Below are 23,898 nucleotides of genomic sequence, written 5' to 3' on the forward strand. Positions count from 1 at the left end.
AACAGAGCAGCACTGTAAAGACCTCATGATGTTTGTGTGTGCTGGCCTGAGTTTATACAGCCTTCTTAAGCCTAACACACACATACACACACACTACCATGACAGGGAGATGCACGTTTCTATAATCAAAGCAACTGTAAGTTTTGTCACTTCACTTGAATTTGCAATACACAAGTTGTCCAAGAGATGGCGACGTAACAGAGGAAAGTCAGGTGAAAAAAAAGTAGCAAAAAAGTACAATATATTCCCCCTGAAATGTAGTGTATTAACGTAAAATAGCGCTGAAGTACAAGTACCTCAAAAAAAGTACAGTGCTTGAGTGGGTGTACTTAGAAAAGATAAACTTAACTCATAAATTTCTTGTAAGATTTATTAGAAATGGTGTCTTCTTTACAGACTGTGTGGTTATGGCGCTGCTTGAATTTCCCACGTTACATATTGTAACCAACAACAGCTGAACATGATTGGCTCTCTGTGTGAAGCAAACAAACATAATTACTCTGAGGGGACTTCATGACATCAGCTCAACACTTTGGTGGCTTTGAATCGTGTGAAGCCTTTAAATGTTTCAGATTTTAGGGTTGAGAAACTATTTGGATGGAATTTGAATGTGAGGCACACGTCGACTGCTCGTTCCTGAGAATTTTCCAACTTGTTTTCAAATGAGGAATTATTATATTGACTGGCAAATAAAATGGACTTCTTCTCCTTTTGACTTACTGCTTTCGGTTCAAATGTCTCTGCAGCATTAAATTAGTATCAAACCACAAACATGGGAAAACATGGTAGCACTGCCAGGTGAATTATGCATTCCCCCCAGAGCCTGGCCCGGCGCTGCGGCTGCTCTTCATTAGCTATCTCCACTCTACCTTTCTCTGACAAATTCAATAAATGTTCATCTGGTTCCAATTAGGCCCTCGTTAGCAATAATTGGCCTGGTATTTACTAACAGCATTACTCAACACTGGCTGGCGCAGGCTGGGCCGGTGTGATCCGAGCCAGGCTACTCTCAGCCTTCTGGCTTTGTTAGTTACCTGCCAATCGACTGTGCCCCGCAGAAACCTGCTATCTCCAAAAAGGTCAACTTTCCACAGCTTGAAAATCCCCTAATTCCCTCCCCCATTTTCTTCACAGACTTTTCTTAAACTTTCCCTCATGTGTTTGTTACGTTGTTATAGTGTTATTTGGTGCCGGGGCTCAGAGACCGCTTTAACTTTGTCCAAACTCTTCACCAAACAGGAACGCAGATAATGGACAATTCTGCTCAACCCCCTGGCTCACTGCCAATGCAACTCCAACGCATAGAAACTACAGTACGGTCAGGGTCGGGCAACTAAAACACTCCGTTAAGGTTTGGGGAAAGATGGTGGTTATGGTTAATACAAGGGTGAACAGTAAGTGCTGGTTTCCTGTCCTGTTCACGCTTATTCACCACCATGACCTCCACATTTACTCTCTTGACTTGTAATTCAAGTAAATAAAGAGCGCACAGACACAAAACATGTTAGGATGAAATCTAGAAAGGCTATAAAATAACGTGACACGGAATCTACAATACTTTAGGGGCGTCGTCTCACTATTCAGTACAGGCATGGGACTGTGCTGCGCGTGGTACTAAAGAGAACTGGATTCAAAAACTGGATTCAAAATCTCGAGTCTGGCTTTTTTTGCAATGGTGAACAGAAGCGAGCATATTTGGACGTCAGAGGAGTGACGTAGAGACGCTGTGGTAGGGTGGCGACCTGTCAATCACAAGGTAGGGCTGTACTCTGCTTTATTGTCTATTTTACTCAAGATGGGACCATCATTTACTCAATGAACACTGTGCTGTATTGAAAAAGACTTGAAATTAGAGTCATTTTCTCATAGACTTCCATACAAATACTTATTTTTGCAACCAGAGAAAGTTGTAATTCCACCGTTTGGCCACAACGTAAAATTAGCTTCAAAGCCCGGCGCTCTTTCTAGGGGGTCTTGGTGGTATCGCTACCAACCAAATAATGAGTGGTGCATTAGTCTATTGTACTCTAATAAGTCGAAGCATGTGTGAAACCTCTATTCTGGTAGTTTAGCATTTGTAGTGGGTTATTTTGTTATGCGTTTGCTATCAGTGGAAATCTGGAGGAGGGAGGGATGTCATTTAGAGCTACCTTTTGGAAGCCTTATGGTTTCCCAGTAAGACAGTGGAGGAAGACAAAAGAAACCAAGTCTCAGGAAACACAAACAGTCAAACATGCACGCATTTGTCTTCTTCAAGGCTTGCGCTCTGCTATAATGTTCCTTCACACGCAAATTACAGTCAGTCTGGCCTTGTATAAATGAGCATAAACTGCAGTCGTATGGGAATTATCCATTGCCCCAACAGTTGTTTCTTCTGCACCATCACACCCTGCGGATAAAAGCTTGGTTTTTAATATTTTACTCAGTGTAAACATCATATGGTTTTGATCAAGCATGGAAAAAATGATGCAGAAACACTGCATTTCACAGTGTGGAAACATGTTTTTGTAAAGCTAGTTTGGAGAAATTCAATGGGAGGATCAGGCCTGTAAAGGTTCACATGTGTTGCACTGAGGTTGTGTGGGAGATGTGGGATTTTTGCAGGACACTTAGGCCGTCCAGCTCCTGTCAGCCTCACCCAGCGGGGGCGAAGGCAGCGGGCCCTTTGGTGCAGTTTGATGGTTCATTTCTAATGTTTCACTAGCAAGTGAAAATATTTTTACAGGCCGGAGAGCGGCCCGAGCAGTTACAGGGAGAGAGAGAGAACAACTCCACTAACGAGGGTTACTGCCATTTCACAGACTCACGGGGGTTTCAGTTCCAGAGGAAAAAGAGGTGGATTTGTAAGTTACTTTGACTCTGCTGGAAAACACCATGAGGTCAATTCATAAGGAGTCAGGAAGACACCGGGAGCGCTACAAACATGCTTCCAAACAGCAGAGGGCAACAGCAATGTGTAACTCCATCTCTTTACATTTTCTAAATGTCATACCCAGTTTGTGGCTCCAATCCCATTGGTTCCTATGGAAGACGTACATATTTTAAAAACATAAATATCTACTTTAATTTAATTTGACATAAATAGTCTGTTATTTTCCTAAATCAGCTGGTCGATGTCGTTTTTAATCAAAGGAGGAAATAATGCATATGTGTGGGATGATTTTCAGCCGCGGATTAATCCACATTTAATGTTCTAGTGAGTATTGGACTGCAGCAATAGCAGGAATGATATATGTTAAGCTTTGAACCACACAGTACTTGTTAGATACAGTCGCTGCCATCTGGGCTTGAGTCATGTTGGACAGGAAAGGAAGGCTGTTCAAAATCCAATCAGGCTTGAAAACCTGCAGAGTGATCACGAACGGTAAGTAGTTGCCGAGTAGTGGTTAAACACGTAAAATACTATTTAGAGTGAACGTGACAGACGATATGAGAACAAATGGAAGAGTGTTGAAGAGGCAGACGAACAGAGGGGAAAGAGACAAGAGAGAAGATTTTCAAATAGAAAAGCGAGCGGCTGATGAAAATCGGTGGTTTCTCTGGCTGCTCCTGGTCTTCCTTTCCGCCCTCTGCTTGCAATTATTCCATTTAAAGGCTCCTCAATCACCGATAAGTCAGCGGGTTTTACCAAAAAGCACCTGCCCCCAAAGCAGAAGAACTCTCAATTTCAACACCCCATTCTAATGCGCTGATTCCAGGAACACGGCATTGGAAATAAATGATGACACATGGGTGCATATAGATCAGTTCCAAGTTTGGATTTCTTTTTTTTTTTTCAAACAAATTTTTCCTCCCTATTCTCTGGCAAGTGGGTGAGTATTCTCTGGTATGTGAGGAGGGGAGGGCTGTCTGTTCCGAGGTCTGCTCTGCACATGTCGCTCTTTCACATTCTTTTATAAGTTATCCCAACAAGAGAAAAAGAAAGATTTAAAAGGAGGGAAAGAAGAAGAAGAAGAAGAAGAAGAAGAAGGGGGAAGAGAGTCTGCAGAATATCTCTGTGAGAGAAAAAAAAGAGAGAGTAGATGAAGAGATGGTTGATTACACCCAGATCTGGCCATTACCAGCCCACAGACTGACTATAAAACAATAATAAATGGAGACCATCAGTCAGTCCATCAGTAACAAGCTCCAACAACCAGCCTGCTGATGGAAAACACACCCAACAATCAGCGGGACTAAAAAGACAAAAGGAACCTTGTGCAAATCTAAATTCAATTTACTCTCCTAATGAATAGGTGTGTTTGATAGAAACTCAACACATGACGGCGCCAGTTTGGAGGATAACGGCTAAATCGGTCCACGCTCATCGCCGTTTCCTGGGCGGTGTATCGACGGTTGTGTATCTTGGCCTTTATAAAAGTACACGGGCCTATTTTACTGCCGTTTAAATGTTTTTTACAGCACAGTTCTCAAAGTAAGATGTTGAAAAATAAGTGTTGAATCTTAAGTTTCATATCAGCAATAACGGCAATATTGGCTGTTATTAAAATATTGTAACAATAAGCATCCCTTCTATTGTTCGATATGAAAGTAACGCACAAAGCCATTTCCTTTGTCTAGTCAAGTACCCAGATTTGTCACTTATAAGAGAATCTCTCAACTGATCATGTACATTGATATTTAGAGACGATCAGATGTAACAAGTTGATATCCAATTAATAATTATTTTGTTCAAAGAAAACGGCCAGCTTTGTCATATTTCGTTGATGTGGTTTTTAAACTGTATCTATACGGTAATTAACTTATGACCTTCCATACAATTATACCAGACCAAGTCCTTATTAATTACTTGTCCAACAGTCTGACTACTTTTTCCAGCATGTCATAAAACCATAAATCATTATGTTTTTTTAGCTAAAATGTTTTTTATATATTTTACATTTTGTGGCGTCATCTCTTGAATCGTGGTTTCAGTCTTGTGAGGTCACCGTGTGTTTACTGGTGATTGGTCAGATGTCTACAGACTGGTTTTAAACGCCGATACTGTGAGGGTAATTGCAGGATCTGGTCTGCCACCAAGCAGAAGACCAATTCATAAAAACACTTTCTTCTTCTTCTTCTATTGCCTTCTTGTTTGTAACTGCTTCCACATGATCTGTGGGCTCTGGGGAAGGGGAAATGATGAAACATTATACGTAAATACCTCCTGAATGAAAGAAAAACACATAATAGAGCTGTGGAACATAGCGTAAACAATATAGAGAAGACATACTGGAATGTGTCAAAGGATTCAAACACGCACACGTCCGCGTATCAGACGAAACACAAATCATGTTGAGGAACAGAAGATGATTTGCTGCCATGTGAAGTCTGTCACCCACACACATACGTGATGAATAAGACACAAGTTTGTCAGAAATGAAACACAGATATACAGCCTGTCAGGTGTTTCCAGCCAGAGCCTGACATTAACAGTCAGAGCGGCTGTATTACCGCAGGGAGTGGATTACTGTACACTTTAACTGAACAATTATCATCCATGACCGACGCCGTGATCAAGTCAATATGTCTTCTCTGACCCGCTGGAGAGGAGCATGAATTTATTGCACGCGCCTGGGATCAATTAACGAAGTCGAGTTCAAACTACTGATGGACCTCCAGAGCGGGTCGTTCGGCCTCTCTCCAGATGGTGACGCTAGTGCGGTACTGTGCAGCCGGTCTGAGATCTGCAGTCCTGCTGTGTGAAAAAGAGTTTTACAGATGCTACAGGATGCTCATGACGACATCTTTGTGGCTTTTATATGGGAGTAAAGATATTTGTGGTGACAAATCCACTATTGTAATCTTTAGACCATAATTGCTCTTTGAACATTGGGTTTTACTTAAATGTTTAACTTAAATAAATAAATAAATAAATAAAGTCCTCATTAACCCATTAGGGGAGCAGATAAACTGTATTAAATATGGACGAAGTCTCCGTGACGTCATCCATAGGTTTCTGAAGAGCGGTCGTGAAGCTCAAAGTAACTACTCTTCTAGTGACGACAGACTAACTCACACCTAATCCACAAATGGACAAAGAGGTGGATCAACCATTAATTATGCATAACTTTAAGCCTTAATCTAATTCAAAATTGGGAGTTGTATAAAAATCCACCTCCTATACAACTGTTATTCACAGTTAAACATTTTTTTGTACCAGGCTGCAAGCATGTTTATTTCTGCTGTAAAGTTGGGCATTTTAACATGGGGGTCTATGGGGATCAAGTGGCCTGAGAGCAAAGATTTTCTGCGGTTGATCGTTACCTACCACCCTCTCTGTATTGTACTTGTAACCTCAAGGGTCCCATTAAAATGAAATTCCACAGATTTCCCACCTTATCTCTACCTTTTATCGTAGAGTTTTATCGTGTGAGAAACACCTGCAGTTGCTACTGATGTCATCCACATTTGGCAGCACGCATGCATGCACATTTGGCAGCAGGCATGCACGCACATTTGGCAGCACGCATGGACATTTGGCAGCACACATGCATACACACGGTATAAGGAAGAACAGTGGGTGCCCTCAGCTTTGGTAGTTGTGGGATGCCAAAACCTCCTTGCTCTCTTAACTTGTTTTACGTTTCCAACAGTTGAACTTACATCCGCTGTTGGAGTGCAGAGGATGTAAAGTACTACGATTTTGTATTAGTGTACATTTCACGGTGTTTTGGCTGACTCGTCAGTATTCAGCCGGATATGCTGCAGAGAGCAAACGCCGACCGGTGGTGCCTTTGCTCTCCGATGGCGACGTGAAATGCAATCATTCTGCTGTAATGAATGTCAGCTTGGGCAGATTTGTTGGATGTTGTTTTGGTGATTTTCAGGTATTCAAATAAGGTGAAGCCTCCTGAGCTCCTCTGTGAACTTAGGAAAACAAAAACTATAAACAAGTCTTTCTGAGACCTTTTTGGAGGTTTGTAGTATCTCTCCGGCCTGCAGTGCGGGTTTTCGCTGGTTTTGCCGTTTAGTGACAACAATGTGCTGTCAGTGTCGTCATGTGATGTAAGACAGAAGGACACAGAGTGTGTGGTTGTGTCTGCTTTGCACATAACAAAGATTTTTAGTGCAAATGTGATTTAGAAAAGTAATTGTCATGCAACTTGCCATTGAGAACATCTCTGCGTGTGCGTGTGTGTGTGTGTGTGTGTGTGTGTGTGATGGCTAATCTGAGCAGGAGCAGATCTGCTGGTTGGCTGAGCTGAAAGCTGAGCTGCTGTGTATCGATCCTGTCTGAGTGCTGCTGCGGTGGAAACTGACTCCTGTGCTGTCAGCACGTCCATTAACGCACATCGGTTCGTCCACCGGATGCACTGCAAAAAGTTCAGTCTGCACCACCCCAAAATCTTTCCCACCATCTTGCATTCATCAGAGCAGTCCTCAGGTTGTTTCTTGTTGCTATATGTGACATGGATGACCCTAAATAACTATATTATGGGAAAGAAGTAGCAGAAGGGATCCTGCGGGGCTGGCAAGCGAGTGCAACAACAGGGATACAGTTTAACAACAAGAAAGTGTTTGATTATAAAGGTCATCATTTTATACAGCTAATGGTCAAAATAACACAGGTATACAAACTAGATACATCTAATCTAAGCACCTGTTCCATTTCTCAGCCAAAAGAAAAAACAAGACTCAGATTGATCTGAAGTTTTTTTGCAGTGTAGTTGGGTTAGGGCGCAGACAGACAACCTGGCATCAATATCTATTCTTAGTGGGAGATTTGAGACAACCAGAGAGGAGGAAACGTGTATCATACTTTCATATCGGAGAGCCAGTGTGGGCATGGATAGTGTTTCCTGAAATAAGGAGAAGACTCTGAAAATGATTGTTCTTACAAAGCTGCACAGCATCCATTTCCTGTTCTGTTCTGGTAAAGCCTCTTCCCTGCTCAAAGACGTTTCTTTTGGGAACGACAAGGACCAAAACTCATTCGGTTTCTTATTCCCTTCTGTTCTCTATCCTCCTCCCCGAGCCAGTTCCCGCTCTACTCCCTCAAAATTATAAACTCATACGACGCCTCGTCAACGGTGCCCTATTATAAAGTGTGTGGCTTCCCAGAACTCCATTTGACCTCAAACTCATCTTCCCATCCACCATTTCTTTCTCCTCTCTGACTATATTCATGTTCATATGTATCGTCTTTTAAATAAGTCACATTTTTTAAATCACAGAATTCACTAAAATTACCATTTTTAATTATGCGCATACAACTTCACCAATGGTTTTAGCTTCCAGCAATGAGGCAGGAAATATATTTCTTCTTAAAAAAACAAGTTCTACAAGTGTTGGCCATATTCTTATTTTTTTCAGGAGAACATTTTAAGCCATGTATGAATTCGCTGTGAGCTTCTTGTCACCTAAGAGCAAATGTTTCCTGTTTCTGTAAAAGGTCAACAGAATGCCCTGTTTGATTGTGTTGAAGCCCAGGGAGCAGCTGCAGTAGAGGGGAAACTCTTCTTACACATATTTTCTGTAAAAATTAGGTTGCAGTGTTGCCTACATATACACCAACAAAAACATATGCCTTACAGACTCTAAGAACCGCGCCCAAGTAAGTGCCGTAAGAACCACTTATCAGCAACACACACACACACACACACACGCACCGGTGCCATCATCCTAGCAACAACCAAGCAACACCTTAACAATTACCTTCCAATGAACCCATTGGAAAGTACTGCCAACAAGCAGCTAGCTACTGCAAACAACACACTCGGAACAGCTTAGCAACTATTTAGCCTCCATCCGACCAAGACAAAGCATCAGACTTTAACACGGTAGGCCGCTGTTCAGTACCAGCTTAAAACCATGAGTCAACATGGGTTTGACCACAATTGTTCTTGACCAACTGATCATTATGGTAACCATGTTGGGGAAGCTCCCTCACCAAAAACAATTCTTATTTCAACCCAAATCTTGACCTCTCTCTCTCTCTCTCTCTCTCTCAACACCTTGCTGACAGGGGCTTCAGACCGGACCAGAAAATATGTTTCTAGGAGAGGAGGAGGAGAGTGTTTAAAAGAAAGCAAGAAAAAAAAAAAAGAAAAAAAAGAGGACTTTAACTTTGCTGTATTGAAAATGTACAGTTTTCAATATTTGCTAAATGACAGAGCATCACTGTATCATTGTAAGGTGACTGGACGTTTCTGTGTTTATCCAACATCACTGCTCCTGTGTTTGAAGTATTGCGAAGTACAGCGCTGTAGATATCAGCTGCATAAAGCAATGAATCAGAGCAAACAGCTTGAGGGTTACACACACACACACACACACACACACACACACACACACACACACACACACACACACACACACACACACACACGGCATTCTGACCTATTTTCAAACGCCACAACAAAAAACTGGGAGAGCTCGAGAAATGGAGGAGATAAGAGACTCTGGAGGAGGAATTAAAAGAAATGTGCCATTTTAATCACAAGCTGACTTCGCTGTCAGCTTGCGGGATCGAGTGTTCTGTGTTTTGGTCTCTGCACAACACTGAATACGGTCCATTACTGCCACTCTGGCAATGGTAATCCAGCTCTGACAGACCTTTCGTAGTGTGGCTTTAGAAGGGAACACTGAGACCGAGGGCAAAATAACAGATTAACAACCATAATTTGTCCTGAGGTTTTAATGGCCAAAACTATATGCAATCCTCCCCCTTCTTCCATCAATCTCAGTGTCTCTGTGGTCGGTTCGAATTCACCTTTATAGGCAGCCATGTGCTTTCAATTTCTCCTGCGGACTAATAAAGGCCATTTGAGGAAGGGGCATTTTGATTGGGCGATTTTTCTCTTTTGAATACCTCAGGAGTGCAGAGCGTGGATGTTTGACAGTTACAAATGCTGCTCTGGCAGGTTCGTGTTCCTTCCAACCAGCCTGCCGGAGGATTGATTCTTTAAACTGACGCAAACGTGGAGCGAGGACAAACTACACACACACACACACACACACACACACACACACACACACACACACACACACACACACACACACACACACACACACACACACACACACACACACACACACACACACACACACACACACACACACACACACACACACACACACACACACACACACACATAACCTGGATTCAATAATCCAGACTGCTCTATTAAGAGGAGAGGACCAACATATGCTACCGCTGTCAGAAACACTTAATGTAAAACTACAGTGGCAGAGGAAGGTCAACCAACTTTAATCTGCTCCATCAGAATGTGGAAAACTTTTCAGACAGGACCCTGAATGTTACGTCTCGACTCGATTTTGAAAATCAGTTGTTTCCGTTTGTTATAGTTTGAGAGTCTGAACTGTAAACAATCCAGCCCCGCTGATGGAAATCAGATAATTCACATTCTGAACTCTGGCCTGAAAAATCGCACAGCGTAACATTTCAATGGTTTCTTGCCAGTTCTCTCCATTTCTGAAAGAACAGAAACGGTGAACATCATGTTTTAAAAGTCCCATTTTTCACTGGATTAGATTTATCTGTAGAGTTCAGGAGTATTTCGTGACACACAGTCTCACAAGAAAAAGGATCAGAACCAACTGAGCCCCTGAATTTGCACACAAAATGCTGTCAAAACAATTTTTACAGCAGCGTCCACAACACTTGATCTAAAAAGACAGATGAAAAGGAAAAACATGCTGAAGTTCCAAGGAGTCCTTGCAGAGTGGGGACTTATGTTGAAGTTCACGGTTTACATGGAGCATTTGTCAGACACAGACGGGCTCTGCAATGACAGATAATACAGTTATAAATGAAAATATTTTGGCTGATTGATACATGTTATAAAAACACTGAAAAAAACAATGTCAGAGTAAAGCGGGAAAAATTGATATTTTGAAAGTAAGGTTTCTCACAATAAAGTCAATTAAAAAAATTTAAAAACTACGTAAAGTCGGAAATGACAGTATAATTTAAAGAATGATTTGTGGTGAATGGTGTGAAACAAAGGATTTCTACAGGCCTGCGACACGTCAGGTGTAATCCGAACACACAACATCAGCAACCTCAGTCCATTACCCCTCATCCCTACATACGAAGCCGGTGTTTAGGTTGCCTCCTAGTCATGTCTGCATGTGGCGTGACTCATCCTTTCATCCCTAAGTGGGATAGTCGGAGGAAGACTTCAAAAGGAGAGCTGCCGCACAAATATAGCCTCCAACCAACCAGCCAAGAGTTGGTCTTCCTGCCTCTGCTCGTATGGCTGCGTTGGGGGGGCAGCTCTTCATCCCAACAATACAAAGCTTCATATTCAAGATGCTTTTACCCACATAAAGCTGGCATCCACATTGGCTTTTTTTTTATGAATAACACAAACCACCTTAAACCAGACAGTCTCAACAAATAAATAATTATTGTAACGTCAATCCTGTCCTGGTTAGATCTATTTCAGCATAAACACGTACAATATCAGCACAGTTGCATATGGCACACTGTGCTGATTTGAATTAACAGCAGGTTTCCACATGTGTGGGAGGAAATCACTTTCCTCTGCAGTTCTACCATCTTTATTTGACTTTCACAATGATTTCTGTTACATCTCGATGCTGCAGAAGGAAATGTGGATAGTTACTGATTTCAGCCTTATAGACGCACACTTTAGAACATCCATCCTCGGGCACATGCAACAAATAAAATCAAATTCCTGATTCATGTGTTGGACTTGTTTTTGACTGACATGTCATGAACGTTACGATTCAAAGGTCATATTATACTACGGTATGTCTGCAAGCCGGGGCCTTAATTATCTTCCATATTGATTTTCTGCCTTGCACTTTATCTAAACGCTGAACCGTTGGACTTGTCACTCCTTAAAATGAAGCTGCGTGCTCCTGCATCTCCTCATCGCAGGTTGCATGAATCTGTGACAGCGATGTTGTGGTGAATATATGCACGCACCTACAGAAATGAATATTATTGCGACCCAGCCCAACTTGGGATGCTGGATCTGGATCGTGGTGACTAGGAGCAGGGTAGACCCTGGCCGACGTGTAGATGCAAGGCATTCTGTTTGACCGCCGAGCCAACGTCTGCAGAGGGAGCGTTTCAGTGAAGTAGAATGAGGTGTGATGCAAAGCTTTTAAAATGTTGCCTCTTGATTCTATAAATTACCATCCGTTTAAAAAGTCAAAAAGGCCTTTCAGTGAAGAAATACAGTCTCTGCATTTGTTTCCTGCTGCAGCTTTCTGAGTCTCAGAATCAGACAGTTTGTTCTACAGGAACGGGTGGATTTCATCTCACCCTGCTGGCGTTTCATATTTCACATCATTTGACCTCCCCCCCCCCAGTACAACACAAACTCTCCACAGTATTCAGCATTACCAGCTCCTCACTCCTATGGCTCTGTCCTTCACTAAAAGGGGAACAGCGTAATTGCAGCAAGCACCTCCAGAGTTATATCAGACCCATAATGCACCTGGCAAAGCTCCCAGAATCCATTACTCTGGCACAGAACCAGAACCAGAAGAAAACTAAGCCTCTCATCTTCTCAGTTCAAAAGCCAGCAGACATTATTTAGCTGTGTGGCTTTTCATACAGAATGCTTGATTCCAACTTCTAAGAATATGTCTGCATGTGATATATGGGTTTCAAATATTAATACATCATTCATCTCCTTTTAATGATTCTGTCTTTGTGTGAGGCATTACCTATGATCAGGGATACTTGCATCAAGTCGTATACGCGGCAATATGGACACTTTTGAAACAGCTGTAAACTCTGCAATTTCAGATTAGTTCCGTTGAAGTTTGTGTCCACACTAAGACAACCTCAGAACTACAGAAAAATGCTTAAATGTCCTCTTTTTTGTATAATTGTAAGGTCAAAGCTGTTGTGGAAACAACGTAATGGTCCAATCACTGCCGTAATGTAGAACAGTCTGATGGACAGCAGCGTAAATCTGTCCAATAACACAACACAGATGTAGTCACTGACATCTCTTCATGTTTCTGCCGACGACTGTAACCTGATCGTAGGCCTTAAATGCCATCCAGTAACGAAAGGAAACACTAATCCTGGGCCTTCGGAAAAAAAAGTCACAATGTAACAGAAACAGAAAAATATGTCAGCGACAGCACTTTGAATGCGCGTGTCAGCCATGTTCCTGAAAGGTTGACAGATAAATTAAATGAGTGTTTCAGACTGTCTAATTAGGGCTAAGTGTGAGTAAGAGGGCCAACAAATCAAAGGGGGAACACAGTTTGTCATAACAGCAATGTGGGAGGACGGACAACATGAGGACAAAACGATGTTTGGACATTTGGTCGTGAGTTCATCCACAGGACTGATGTTTGGACCAATGAAAGCATGTTTTAACGTGACAACAGCTACATGAAGGCTGATCCTTATACAATCCTCTACTGTAACGCATTGCTCCCTGGATGAAGAAACGCTGCATCTCGCTCCATTAAAAACACTGAAATCCAGTCCTGACATCCAACAATACCAGCAGCACGAACGCATAACCGACAATCAGCAGTTCCAGTTGATCAATCCGCTGAAAACAAGTCCTGTTGTGTGATCAGAGACGATTAAGATGAATGCAGAACTCCTCAGCTGAAAAACACATCTCTCCATGTAAATATAGATTTCAGATATGGATTTGGTATTGGCAGATACTTGAATTTTAATGACCAGGATCAGGACCCTGGGCTAAAGTAGAAAAACAACATCTTTAATCTCCATGTGGAGAGTTTCAGTTGCCACATCATCATCTTCCCGAACACACCTACATATCACTACAGAGCAGACACAAGCCTGGACACCTCTGGCACACAGCGATACGCGAACATTACTTATCAGTTGATCGCAGCAAACTCTCAAACTTCATCACAGAGCATGTGATTCTCGAGGTGAGAGAAGAGCTTGACTCACAGCACATGTTCTTACCTGTTCGAACTCTCTGAGGCTGTGCATCTGTACCGGCGGGCCTTTATCCGTCTCCTCACACGAGAAATCTGCACCGGTAGAAAAACAAGGCCGTGAATAGATCAAATCAAACATATTCTAAGGAATAGGTTACTTTGGGCTTCCCATGGTCTGGATGTTTAAGAACCTTGTGAGGTTGTTTTTTTTTATTTGGTTCTTTCTTGTGTCACTGTATTTCCCAAACTAGGACATTTCAGATATACGTCATTACAACAGCAACAGCTAAACTGTCATTTTACGTACCGTTTGGTAGGAAAGTGAAGTAAGTGATTGGACACACCTTGTAATTAAATTAGTTTTAACTCTCCATAAACAAATGTGTATACACACACAAACAGAAAGTCCATAAATACTACTGAGGGCCATCTTGGATGTCCAACGAGCGATCTCCATTGTTCTTTTTTTTAAATTGGTTATCCTCGTCGATAAAGACATGCATGTAGGTTGATTTTCAGAATTTCGGCGGGGCACAGTATAGTCACATGTTCTTATGAATAAATATAAGTGCTACAAATTCCTAACTATTTTAGGGACTGTATCTGACCTCTGACCTGTGAGAACAGAAAAGCCTAATGCAATAGACTCAATAGAATTATATTGAGCGTGACATTTAATTCAGCAGCTGACCAACCAATCTCCGCTCAGCTTTTGATCGCATCACATGGTCTTCATGAGTGGCTCAGTTGTCCTGGAACTGTAGATATAAACGTTCCATTTTTCTGAGCACTTTTAAAACGTAGGATTGGAGCTTTACGGGTCGATCTAAACGTCTGATGAAGATCGCGTAATACGATTGAAAGTGATAGAAAAAAGCTCAAATGTCAATCCTGAGTAAAGACTGTTTTTTCAACATATTTTTCTTTAAATGGAAGAAGAGCATCATTTTCAGAAAAGCGCACATGTTTTGTGTTTGTCTAGTAGACATGCATTTAATGCAAGTAAATGCATTTCATCTTTAAACTGCACCATGAATCCTGAACTAGTTTAAATGAAGGTAATTCATTCAAAATAGTTCCACTGCTGAGAATCATCAGTCAAACAGAGCTGACATGTAAACACCTCTGGGCACACTGAGCAGCATCTCTGAGACATCCTGATCAACATGGTATAATACAGTCCAGCTGAAACACTTCCAGAGGTCTTAAGACGTCTCAAAGCCAAACTTATCTCTAAAAGGCCAGGAGCGTTCCCAGAAAGCCCCACACTGGAGGGATTTGTACAATAGTTTGTGTTTTATTCTTCTCAAAGCAGGGCCAATTGGTTCGCAGTGGAATAGGGGTTGGGGTGGTGGAGTGCCAGACCCCGAGGGGTGTAATCAAGACGGCTTTGGCAGAGCACAGATTTCTGACGGTTCCTTAAAATTGCGGCAAATTAAATGTTATTAAAAAGCTGCTCTGTAACATAAAAGTATAAGGTATGCGGGATCAAGGCCTGGAGCAGGCCGGGGTACAACATAATAACACTGATATGAATGACGCACTGGTACGACCATGCAAACACACACGTATGTTGTGTTACTGTACTTGTGAGGACCCTCAAACACATGCGTTCGCTTTGTCCAAACCCTTATCCCAACAACACCACACCTGCACATCTCACCTTAAATCAAGAGTTTAACATTTTTGCAAAGATGCTCATTTTGCTTTCCTTCAGAGAGTGAGCGGTTCAGATGGCTATCAATCATGTCTGTGTGTTAAAGGGAAACTTTTTTCAACAGGCTTTTTTTTATCGTTGCAATGTGGGTATGCAAATGAACAATGTACCACCTTCCTCTGCTGGAGCCACCCCACCGGCAGGTAACAGCCTGCCAGATGACACACAATGAAGCGTTTCGTTCCGCGTCATCAGGCGGACCCTCGCCGCTTATGAAGCTCCGGTAACACGGATGGAAGCCAAACATTCACACAAACCACCCACACTCCAAGGATGCAAAGGCGGTTAAACAGCAACGTTTCCATTGATGTACAAAGCTGGAGTCAGGATGTGATTAGCTTAGCATAAAGACTGGAAGCAGGGGGAAACAGCTAGCCTGGCTCTGTCTGAAGTTTATTTTTAAATCCCTAAGGCAAACCTCCCGCGTTGTATCTCGCTTGTTTCACCTGTATTCAAGGAAAATCCATCTTTTCACCACGGAAACAAAGCAAATGAGCATATTTCCTAAGATGTTGAACAACTGTAATTCAAAACAAAGGCAGCACAAATCAGATATCAGCAATGTATCTGATGGAAATGACCCATATCACAATTTAAATGTCTGATCTGATTACTGATCATCATGTAAAGAAAACACACACACACACACTTGTCGCACAAACTGACAAGTGTGTTTAACCCCAAGTCAAGTTAAACTGTAGAAGAACATTGGTATCCCTTTACTTTAACAGATCCCACAGTTTGCTAATACCTTCCCAGAAAATAACTGATATTTAACGGTAAATTCTTAAAAAAGGTTCCTAGAAACACAATGTAGTTTCATTCATTAAAAAAATCAATTAAAACTTTCCAGTTTTTTTTTTTAAGGAAAGTAATATAAACTCCAAATGACTATGAAACTGCTTTATCATATGTTGGTTCCGTCTTTAGCCCACAAACCGATGTAGCCAAAAGTAACAACACACACTGTATTAAAAGGGCTGGTGGCTGTTACTGACAGTCAGTCATAGACTCATAGTGGCAGCAGACTGTTGCTGCTACAAACAGCTAATTAGTCAACACAGGAGCTCGTATCAGGCAGCGGGTGGTTAACTGTAATGAGGTGTTTCTACTGGAAAAATAAAAAACAGTAAAGTCTAATAGGTGTGACAAATGAGACCAAGAACACATCGATTCGAGGTGAGAGAATAAAAAACAAAAAAGAGCAAAGCTATCCGAGTATTAATATATTTGGGATATGTACTTACCCATCATAGGTCCGATGCTCTTCGGCCGTTTCTCTGCACCACAGTGCCTGAAACAAGACAACCATCAGCACCGTGGCATGCGATTCACCAGCAGCCACACACACACACACACACACACACAGCTCCTTATCCCTGCACTGAAACCTGTTTATGGTGATCGGCCATCTTTTTACCAAGAGTACACGCTACCTGCTGCTGTCCTGTCTGCTTCACACACCACTGGAAATGTGGCGAATTCTCAAAAAGCACAGAGGGTCAAAAATAGTCCAGGATGAGCTCTGCTTCCCCACTGACATGTCAAGAGACAGCAGGCACACTCACACACTGGTGGTGGAAAGTGAGTCAGCGCATGCTTGAAGTCATACAGCCATCACTCAGCAGCTGAGAAACAGTAAACAAGAGACGGAGAGTGGAAGAAAACCATGAAATCCTTCCACCAACTGGTCACCACTCTATTAACAGATGAAACCCTCAGGGCCTTTCAGAGTAGTTATTACTCATAAAGTCACATTCATTGTTCAGCTAATAAGATGACTTCATTGGCTGCTAAAGTGAAGGAAGGTTTGTGTTTTTCCAACAGAGTAAAAAAATAACGCTGTTCTTAACGTGGCTTAATGATTAAGGAGGATTTTTTTTAGGATCAGAGGAACGTGGGCAGGATTCTCTCCCGATTAACACGTCCTCTGAGCCTCTAATGAATAATCTATGAGCAAGATTAAGTCAAAGCAGCGGTTAAAAAGCTTATTTTATCAACTGAATTGAAGATCAGGCAACTGAGGAGCTTCAAGGCAGGGTGAGAATGTAATGAGCCCCGACTCATCGTCTCTGAAGAACACAGGAGTCAAAGGCTTCCAGCGTGAGCGGAGTCACTCATTTAACAACATCTTGACCACCAAGGTGTGTGTGTGTGGGGTGATTACTACTAGACCTCCATGCTGGCAGGAACACTTGGTGATGACAGCTGGAGGAACTGTGAGTGAATGTGTGACAATAGAGGCTGAGTAGACAACGGTGAGTGTTGAGTGAGAACGACATTCGCGCTCCCACGTGTGGTCACTCGTCATCAGACCTCCGCAAATCAGCTCCCGGTGAACTTCTGATACAAACAACAATGTGGGCCGAGGTTTCTGAAGTTTCATAACTTTTGGACCCTGATTTTCCCCTTAAATGTCTCATTAAAGCCAGTTTATTGGTCATAACTATTCTGTGGAATGACCCATGTATTCTGTCTCATCGGTGCAGCACTTAATTGAAACTGTATGAAGCACAGACGTGTAATACATCTTCATAATGGTATTGGTGGCGTGAATAGATTTTCTCGTGTCAACTATCTTCAGAAAGCACTCAAGGTCATCTCTAATTATTGTGACATGTCTATTGAGGTGATTAGGAATGTAATTAGTGAATACTGAGTGATTGTTGGTCATAGCTTCTGAAACATCAAGAGTGCCTTGATTCTATCAACTGCCTTCCGGTTCTTCCAACTGTTTGCCATCAAATAAGGACGCAGTGTTTAGGGCCTCGATGCTCCGCTTCAACAAGCCAACTTCAAAACAATAGTGCCAACAAAGTAATGATGCCGTAGAAGATGCACTTGAACGCACCACAAAGAACAAGTCTGTTGTCTGTGCTCCTCACCCAGAAAGAATGGTGCAACTGGCCATGAAACTGGCCAAACGTTTTCACACCAGCAATGGAATGAAACAAGTTTCAGCATCATGCTCGGAATACAAATTGAACATGTGTCGAATAACTTTCCACCGACGTTGTGGTGTTTTAAAATCGTGGAAGAAGAAAAGGCGAAGACTATAAATAAAAATAAACTATACTGAGTGGGTTAAATCAGACTGCTCTCACCTACTGCTCTGTCCTTGTGCACTAGAGACAAAGATGGCGACCCTGACCTGCAGTGTCCCTTTAGGTTCTAGTGGTGAGCCTTTGTTTCACGCTGCTGTCCTTGTTTCCTGTCATCTCTCTACTGTCGACTCGAGAAGCCATGTTTAAATGGCTGCAACTTTACATCCAAAGGAACCACACTAGATATATTTGGATATACATTGTTTTTACTTGCTGACCAGTCGCATGGATCAGTAATTACAACGTCATGCTGTTTTGACAAACTTTGCTCAAACCCACATCAGTTTAGTTTTTCCTGCAGTGGGGATCCTAAAGTGACCAAAAAGATAATAAAAATGTCCAAACAAATGACAAGACATCTGGAACATCTGATGGAAAGTTACAGGAGGCCAGACTTTGAATATTTCACTCAGTGTAAACATCATATAGCTTCAATGAAGAGCTCTAGCTGGACGATACACACATACTGAATATCATACAGAGAGCAGTGTGTAATAAGATGCACTCTAAATGTCCTTCAGGGGGAATCTGTACATTAAGGAGCTAAACGCATGTCTCTCATATCAAACCTGATTAAAAGGTCTGACATTATAACTGACCAACTGTGAATATAATTCAGGTGTTTGCTTTGAAGCGACTAAAACGGGCTCAGCCAATGGCTGCCCATCATCCAGGATCACCACATGTGGGAGTCCAGACCTCATTATGCAACAGTGGCACAAAGGTCCTCTTTTCATTGCAAGGTAAAGAAGACGTTTTCACTTTTATTTCCTCATCTGCATGCACGGCAGATGAGAGGCTTTACTATTGACATAGAAAAACACAAACCGCACAATCACCCACACCAATCCGACCCCTGTGACTCATCACAAAAGCTGTTATCATGCAAAAAGCCTTACCTTCCTCTATAAAGATATCCACTCATCTGTCAACTGTGTGAAATTTAAAAAAAAAAACATTAAAAAAAATACTTCCAGCTGCTCCAACAGCCGCTCTCCCAGTATCTCCTCAACCGTCAGGTGAGTCAGTCCGACTGCCTGCACGGACCTGAACATCAGTTTATCTTCCAACCGGCGAGCAGAGCTCCAGCAGACAGTCCCAGGCGGAGACGCACAGCCGCGAGCTGGTGCTGGAGGAATCTTCCAGGCCAGTAGTTTGTGACTCCTCAGACCCAGACCAGAGTGACCACAGTCAGGCTTGCTTGGCGGCGAGGCTCCCAGAGGAGCGAGCCAAACACCCAGGCAGACATTTGACGTGGCAGAGAGCAGCAGCAGAGAGAGAGGAGGTAAACACCAGTGGGGAGCAAAGGTACACTCACTGCCTGGTTCAGCATGAAAGCCTGATCTGTTTCAGCATGCTCCAAAACAGACGCTCCACTAGGTGTGTGTGTGTGTGTGTGTCAGCATGTGTACAAACCACACCAAGGTCTTTCAGCCATAGCTGGTCAAACAGTCAGTAAGCTGTCAATTGACTACTTGCCTCTGGTAGTTTTTGAAGGCAGGGTGGAGCACCTAGAGGGTACCCGTATATGTGTGTGTGTATGAGTCTCCTCCTCCCCCCGCAGGTGTGTGTGACATGTTGGAGCATGCTTCCAGCAGGTAAAACAGGGTATGAATCCAAACACAAACCTGCTTTTAAATTTATGCCTGCAGGTCACACACACACACACACACACACACACACACACACACACACACACACACACACACACACACACACACACACACACACACACACACACACACACACACACACACACACACACACACACACACACACACACACACACACAGCTGAGAGATCTTTCTTATAAAACCACATCAACAGAGTCTATTATCTCTCTTAGAATGCCGTTCAGAAGACAAACAGTGCAGCTGTATTGACTTGATTCAAACCGACAGGAGGCACATTGAGGCTGGTGAGGGAGCTCAGGATCAAAGACAGACAGTGGCGGGCCCACAGTCTGGATCAACGTCCATGGAAATTCCTCCTCAGTGCTTTTCCAAACAGGAAGGTGTGGCCTGCTGGAGTGTGTAGCTGCATGTGCGCACACACAGTTCTCCACAAAAATGTTGTACGGTTATTATGGGAAATAATCAAATGGTTCCCTTATGGACTTTAACTGAACAGAGAAACTCTAGAGTTGATCAACCTGAAGTCTCACCTGCTCCCTTACACGGGTCCCAGTCGACTCATGCTGCATTTTGTTGTTACTAGAAATTCTGTTTCAGAATCAGTTTCAAATTTAAAAACGCCTCGAGCAGTTCAGGCTAAACAAGCTCTTCTATTGTCAAATATCTACAGGACGTGTTGAGTTTCATTAACAGACGCCTAACACTGTCACGCACAGTTGAAGGAAATTGCATGCCGTTATCTTTAATGTGGTGTCTTTTTGTTTTTCCACCTAAAAGGCGCTTTAAATAAATAGAAGGAAAATGATCATAGAGATCAACGGCTTCCCAACTCACAACGGGACTGCAAAGTTCATTGTGTGCCAGATAACTGGCCATTATAATAGCCCTGAATCGAATCTGCATGTGTGAATGAGGTGCAAAGCATGACGTCTGGCACTTTAAATAACTGAAACGAGATGTTCCTGAACACCTGCAGCACATTCCAGATCCAGGGCTTTGTGTAACCTGTATAATCTGCATAAACAGACACATGCTCTGTTGGCTTGTATTAAAATTGAAGGAATATCTCTCCCTCCCTTTCTTTCTCGACCAGCAGAAGTATCGTCACATGCCTGCCTCACATTCCACGCATGCAGCCGGTTCAGTCAGGAGTGCCGAGGGGCGGCGGGCCTGCTGGTCGGTCTGAGCAGGGGAGGACACAGAACATCTGAGGTTGGACTGAGAGGCTTCCCTCGGAGCCAAACACATTATGCAATCAGGCAAAATAACTTCTCAGTACACTCTGAGTCTTGGGATGTTTATCATTGCGTTTCCAACCGTCTGCCCGTGGAGCTCACGGTCTAAGACACTGGTTCAAAACCTGAGCGATAGAATCCCCCAAAGGGGCCGCTGGTAGCCGACTACGAGATGTTTCACAAATTAGGACGGAGAACTTTGATTTTACGTTCATGAAAAGCTTGCTAGTTTCTCTTCAGGAGTTTAAAAAGTAACTAAGAAAGGAACGTCACATCATAGACTTCTGTGACAAGAGCTCACGGGTAGACATAAAAACTGAACGATACAGTGCTCTAATCAAGAGTTGTCACACAGAGAAAAGTCCCTATCAGCTCTTCATCTTAACTTCTAGACTTTATGTGGACATTGTTTATTCATTTAAGAATATGCATCCTTGAGATATATATATATTAGATTGTATCTGCATACGACACATCATTTATACAACGTTTGTGCCGTTTGCTCTTGCCTGCTTCAGGTTACACTTTCAAAGTACATGAGACAAGGTGACTCGTCTTCCTTGCTTGAGCCTTTCACAGATTAATTGTCCTACTTCTATTTTATTACATTTGCTAAATTTTGAGCTTTTTATTACCACGATAACGTCACGTTAATGCTTACTTTTGTCAGGATCCAGGATCCCTGTCTGACCCGTTGTGTGTTTCCCCTGATCTCCTCTCCTCATGTGTCCTGTCATTCCCCTGTTTGTGATTGTGTGCCATGTGCTCTGTGTTTGTCCTCTGCTTCCAGACACCTCCCATGGCCACACCCTTGATTGTGCACAGCTGAGGACACTCCAGCCGATCACCTCCTGCAGCCTGACACACCAGACTCAGGTCCCACTAATGATTCCCCTGTCACTACATAAGCTCTGGCCCTGCAGTCTGGGGTTGTCAGGTCGTACAGTCTTTCACCCGCTGAAACCCCGTGGCATCCTCTGCCCTCCTTGTGTTCAACGGATTACACTCCGCCGCTCTGCCCTCCTTGTGTTCTACGGATTACACTCCGCCGCTCTGCCCTCCTTGTGTTCTACGGATTACACTCCGCCGCTCTGCCCTCCTTGTGTTACACGGACTCACACAGTCGATCTGCCTACTCTCTGTTATCGAGCCACGGGACTTCACGCCGTCAAGCTACCAGCCCTCCGGTGTCGAGCCACGGGCCTCACACAGTCGATCTGCCACTCGGGTGTCGGACCACGGGCTCCACACCTTCCTGTCTTAGTCAGGCTAAATAAAACCTGTTTCCATTGACTTCTGTCTCCTGTGGTCTTGCGTTTGGGTCCTACCTGTGAACTCCCGTGACAACTTTACGATAATTACGCCTCACCGATGTCAATCACGGCTTCCACATGTTGCAGAAGAATAAGATTGAGCATCAGATTTAGCCGTTTTGTCAGTGCTAAGTCACATTGACTGTGTTGTATGAGAGTGTTTGCTGATGAATGTGGGGTCATGAGGTCAGAAGGCTCGATGAGAAAACTTGTGATCAGATTATCTTGGATGAGTTTCTGTGTTTATTTTTCAGGAGCGCTGTTTTCATCAGATCACCCGAGAACCGGCTCAGAGTGAAACATCGAGACCGGCTTAGTTTGATCTGGATTTAGAATCAGTCGAGCTTACTGACTGCATAACAAAGTTGACCAAGATGAGCGAGCTTGTTATTTTGGTTAGAGGCGAGGCCGTCCTCTCAGCTCCCTGACTGGGTGAAGGACGGGGGGAAGTTACAGTAAGAGAAGAAGAAAACAGACGAGAGATGAGTGAGAAGAAGGAGAGTCTGTAATTATCCTGATCACACCTTTCCTCTGCTCGTCCCATGTCAACCTCCCTTACTGCAAGTTCCTCCCTCTCTAACTTCTCTTTCCCTTCTCTGTTTAGGCAGCTGTCACCACAACAGCTAGAACACTCACAAAAGATCCATCACGAAACCTCCTTTCAGACTACATCTGTTAAAGCTGCACTTAGTCATTTCACACACATGCTTATTAATAACGTCACATTTATCTGGAGTTGGAAAACAGTTCAACTACAAGTGTCTCCAAACAAAATACTCGTGATTTGTGGAAAGTGCCTTTGCGCTCACTGCGTCCGTAAAAATCTGCCTTCCAACTTCCACAGACCCAGAAGTCCTGAGACTAGTCTCATGATTAACCAGCTGTGGAAGCAGCAGCATGTCTTTAGACCACATCGCCATCACACACGACTGATAGGAAAACGAACATCTACTTCTGCTAAACATTGGTGAGCTGGTTCTGTTCCTGTACAAGAAGCCAAGAAACTCTTTGAGTGCATCTCCAACAACTGAC

At 43.0% G+C, this 23,898-nt stretch overlaps 1 protein-coding gene across 1 annotated transcript in view; it reads right to left on the minus strand.

The window, feature by feature from the left end:
- pde4dip (phosphodiesterase 4D interacting protein) overlaps nt 1-19,847 on the minus strand; it is a 72,965-nt gene extending 53,118 nt beyond the window's left edge. The window contains exons 1-3 of the mRNA XM_079267359.1: nt 19,584-19,847; nt 16,828-16,874; nt 13,889-13,956 (exon numbers count right to left, since the gene is read on the minus strand). Coding sequence (XP_079123485.1) covers nt 13,889-13,956; nt 16,828-16,874; nt 19,584-19,609 — 141 coding nt within the window. The 5' untranslated portion in view covers nt 19,610-19,847. The remainder of the gene's footprint in view (nt 1-13,888; nt 13,957-16,827; nt 16,875-19,583) is intronic.
- Between the last annotated feature and the right edge of the window lie 4,051 nt (nt 19,848-23,898).

The sequence above is a fragment of the Melanostigma gelatinosum genome (genome assembly GCF_949748355.1).
Source record: "Melanostigma gelatinosum genome assembly, chromosome: 4".
Lineage (NCBI taxonomy): Eukaryota > Metazoa > Chordata > Actinopteri > Perciformes > Zoarcidae > Melanostigma > Melanostigma gelatinosum.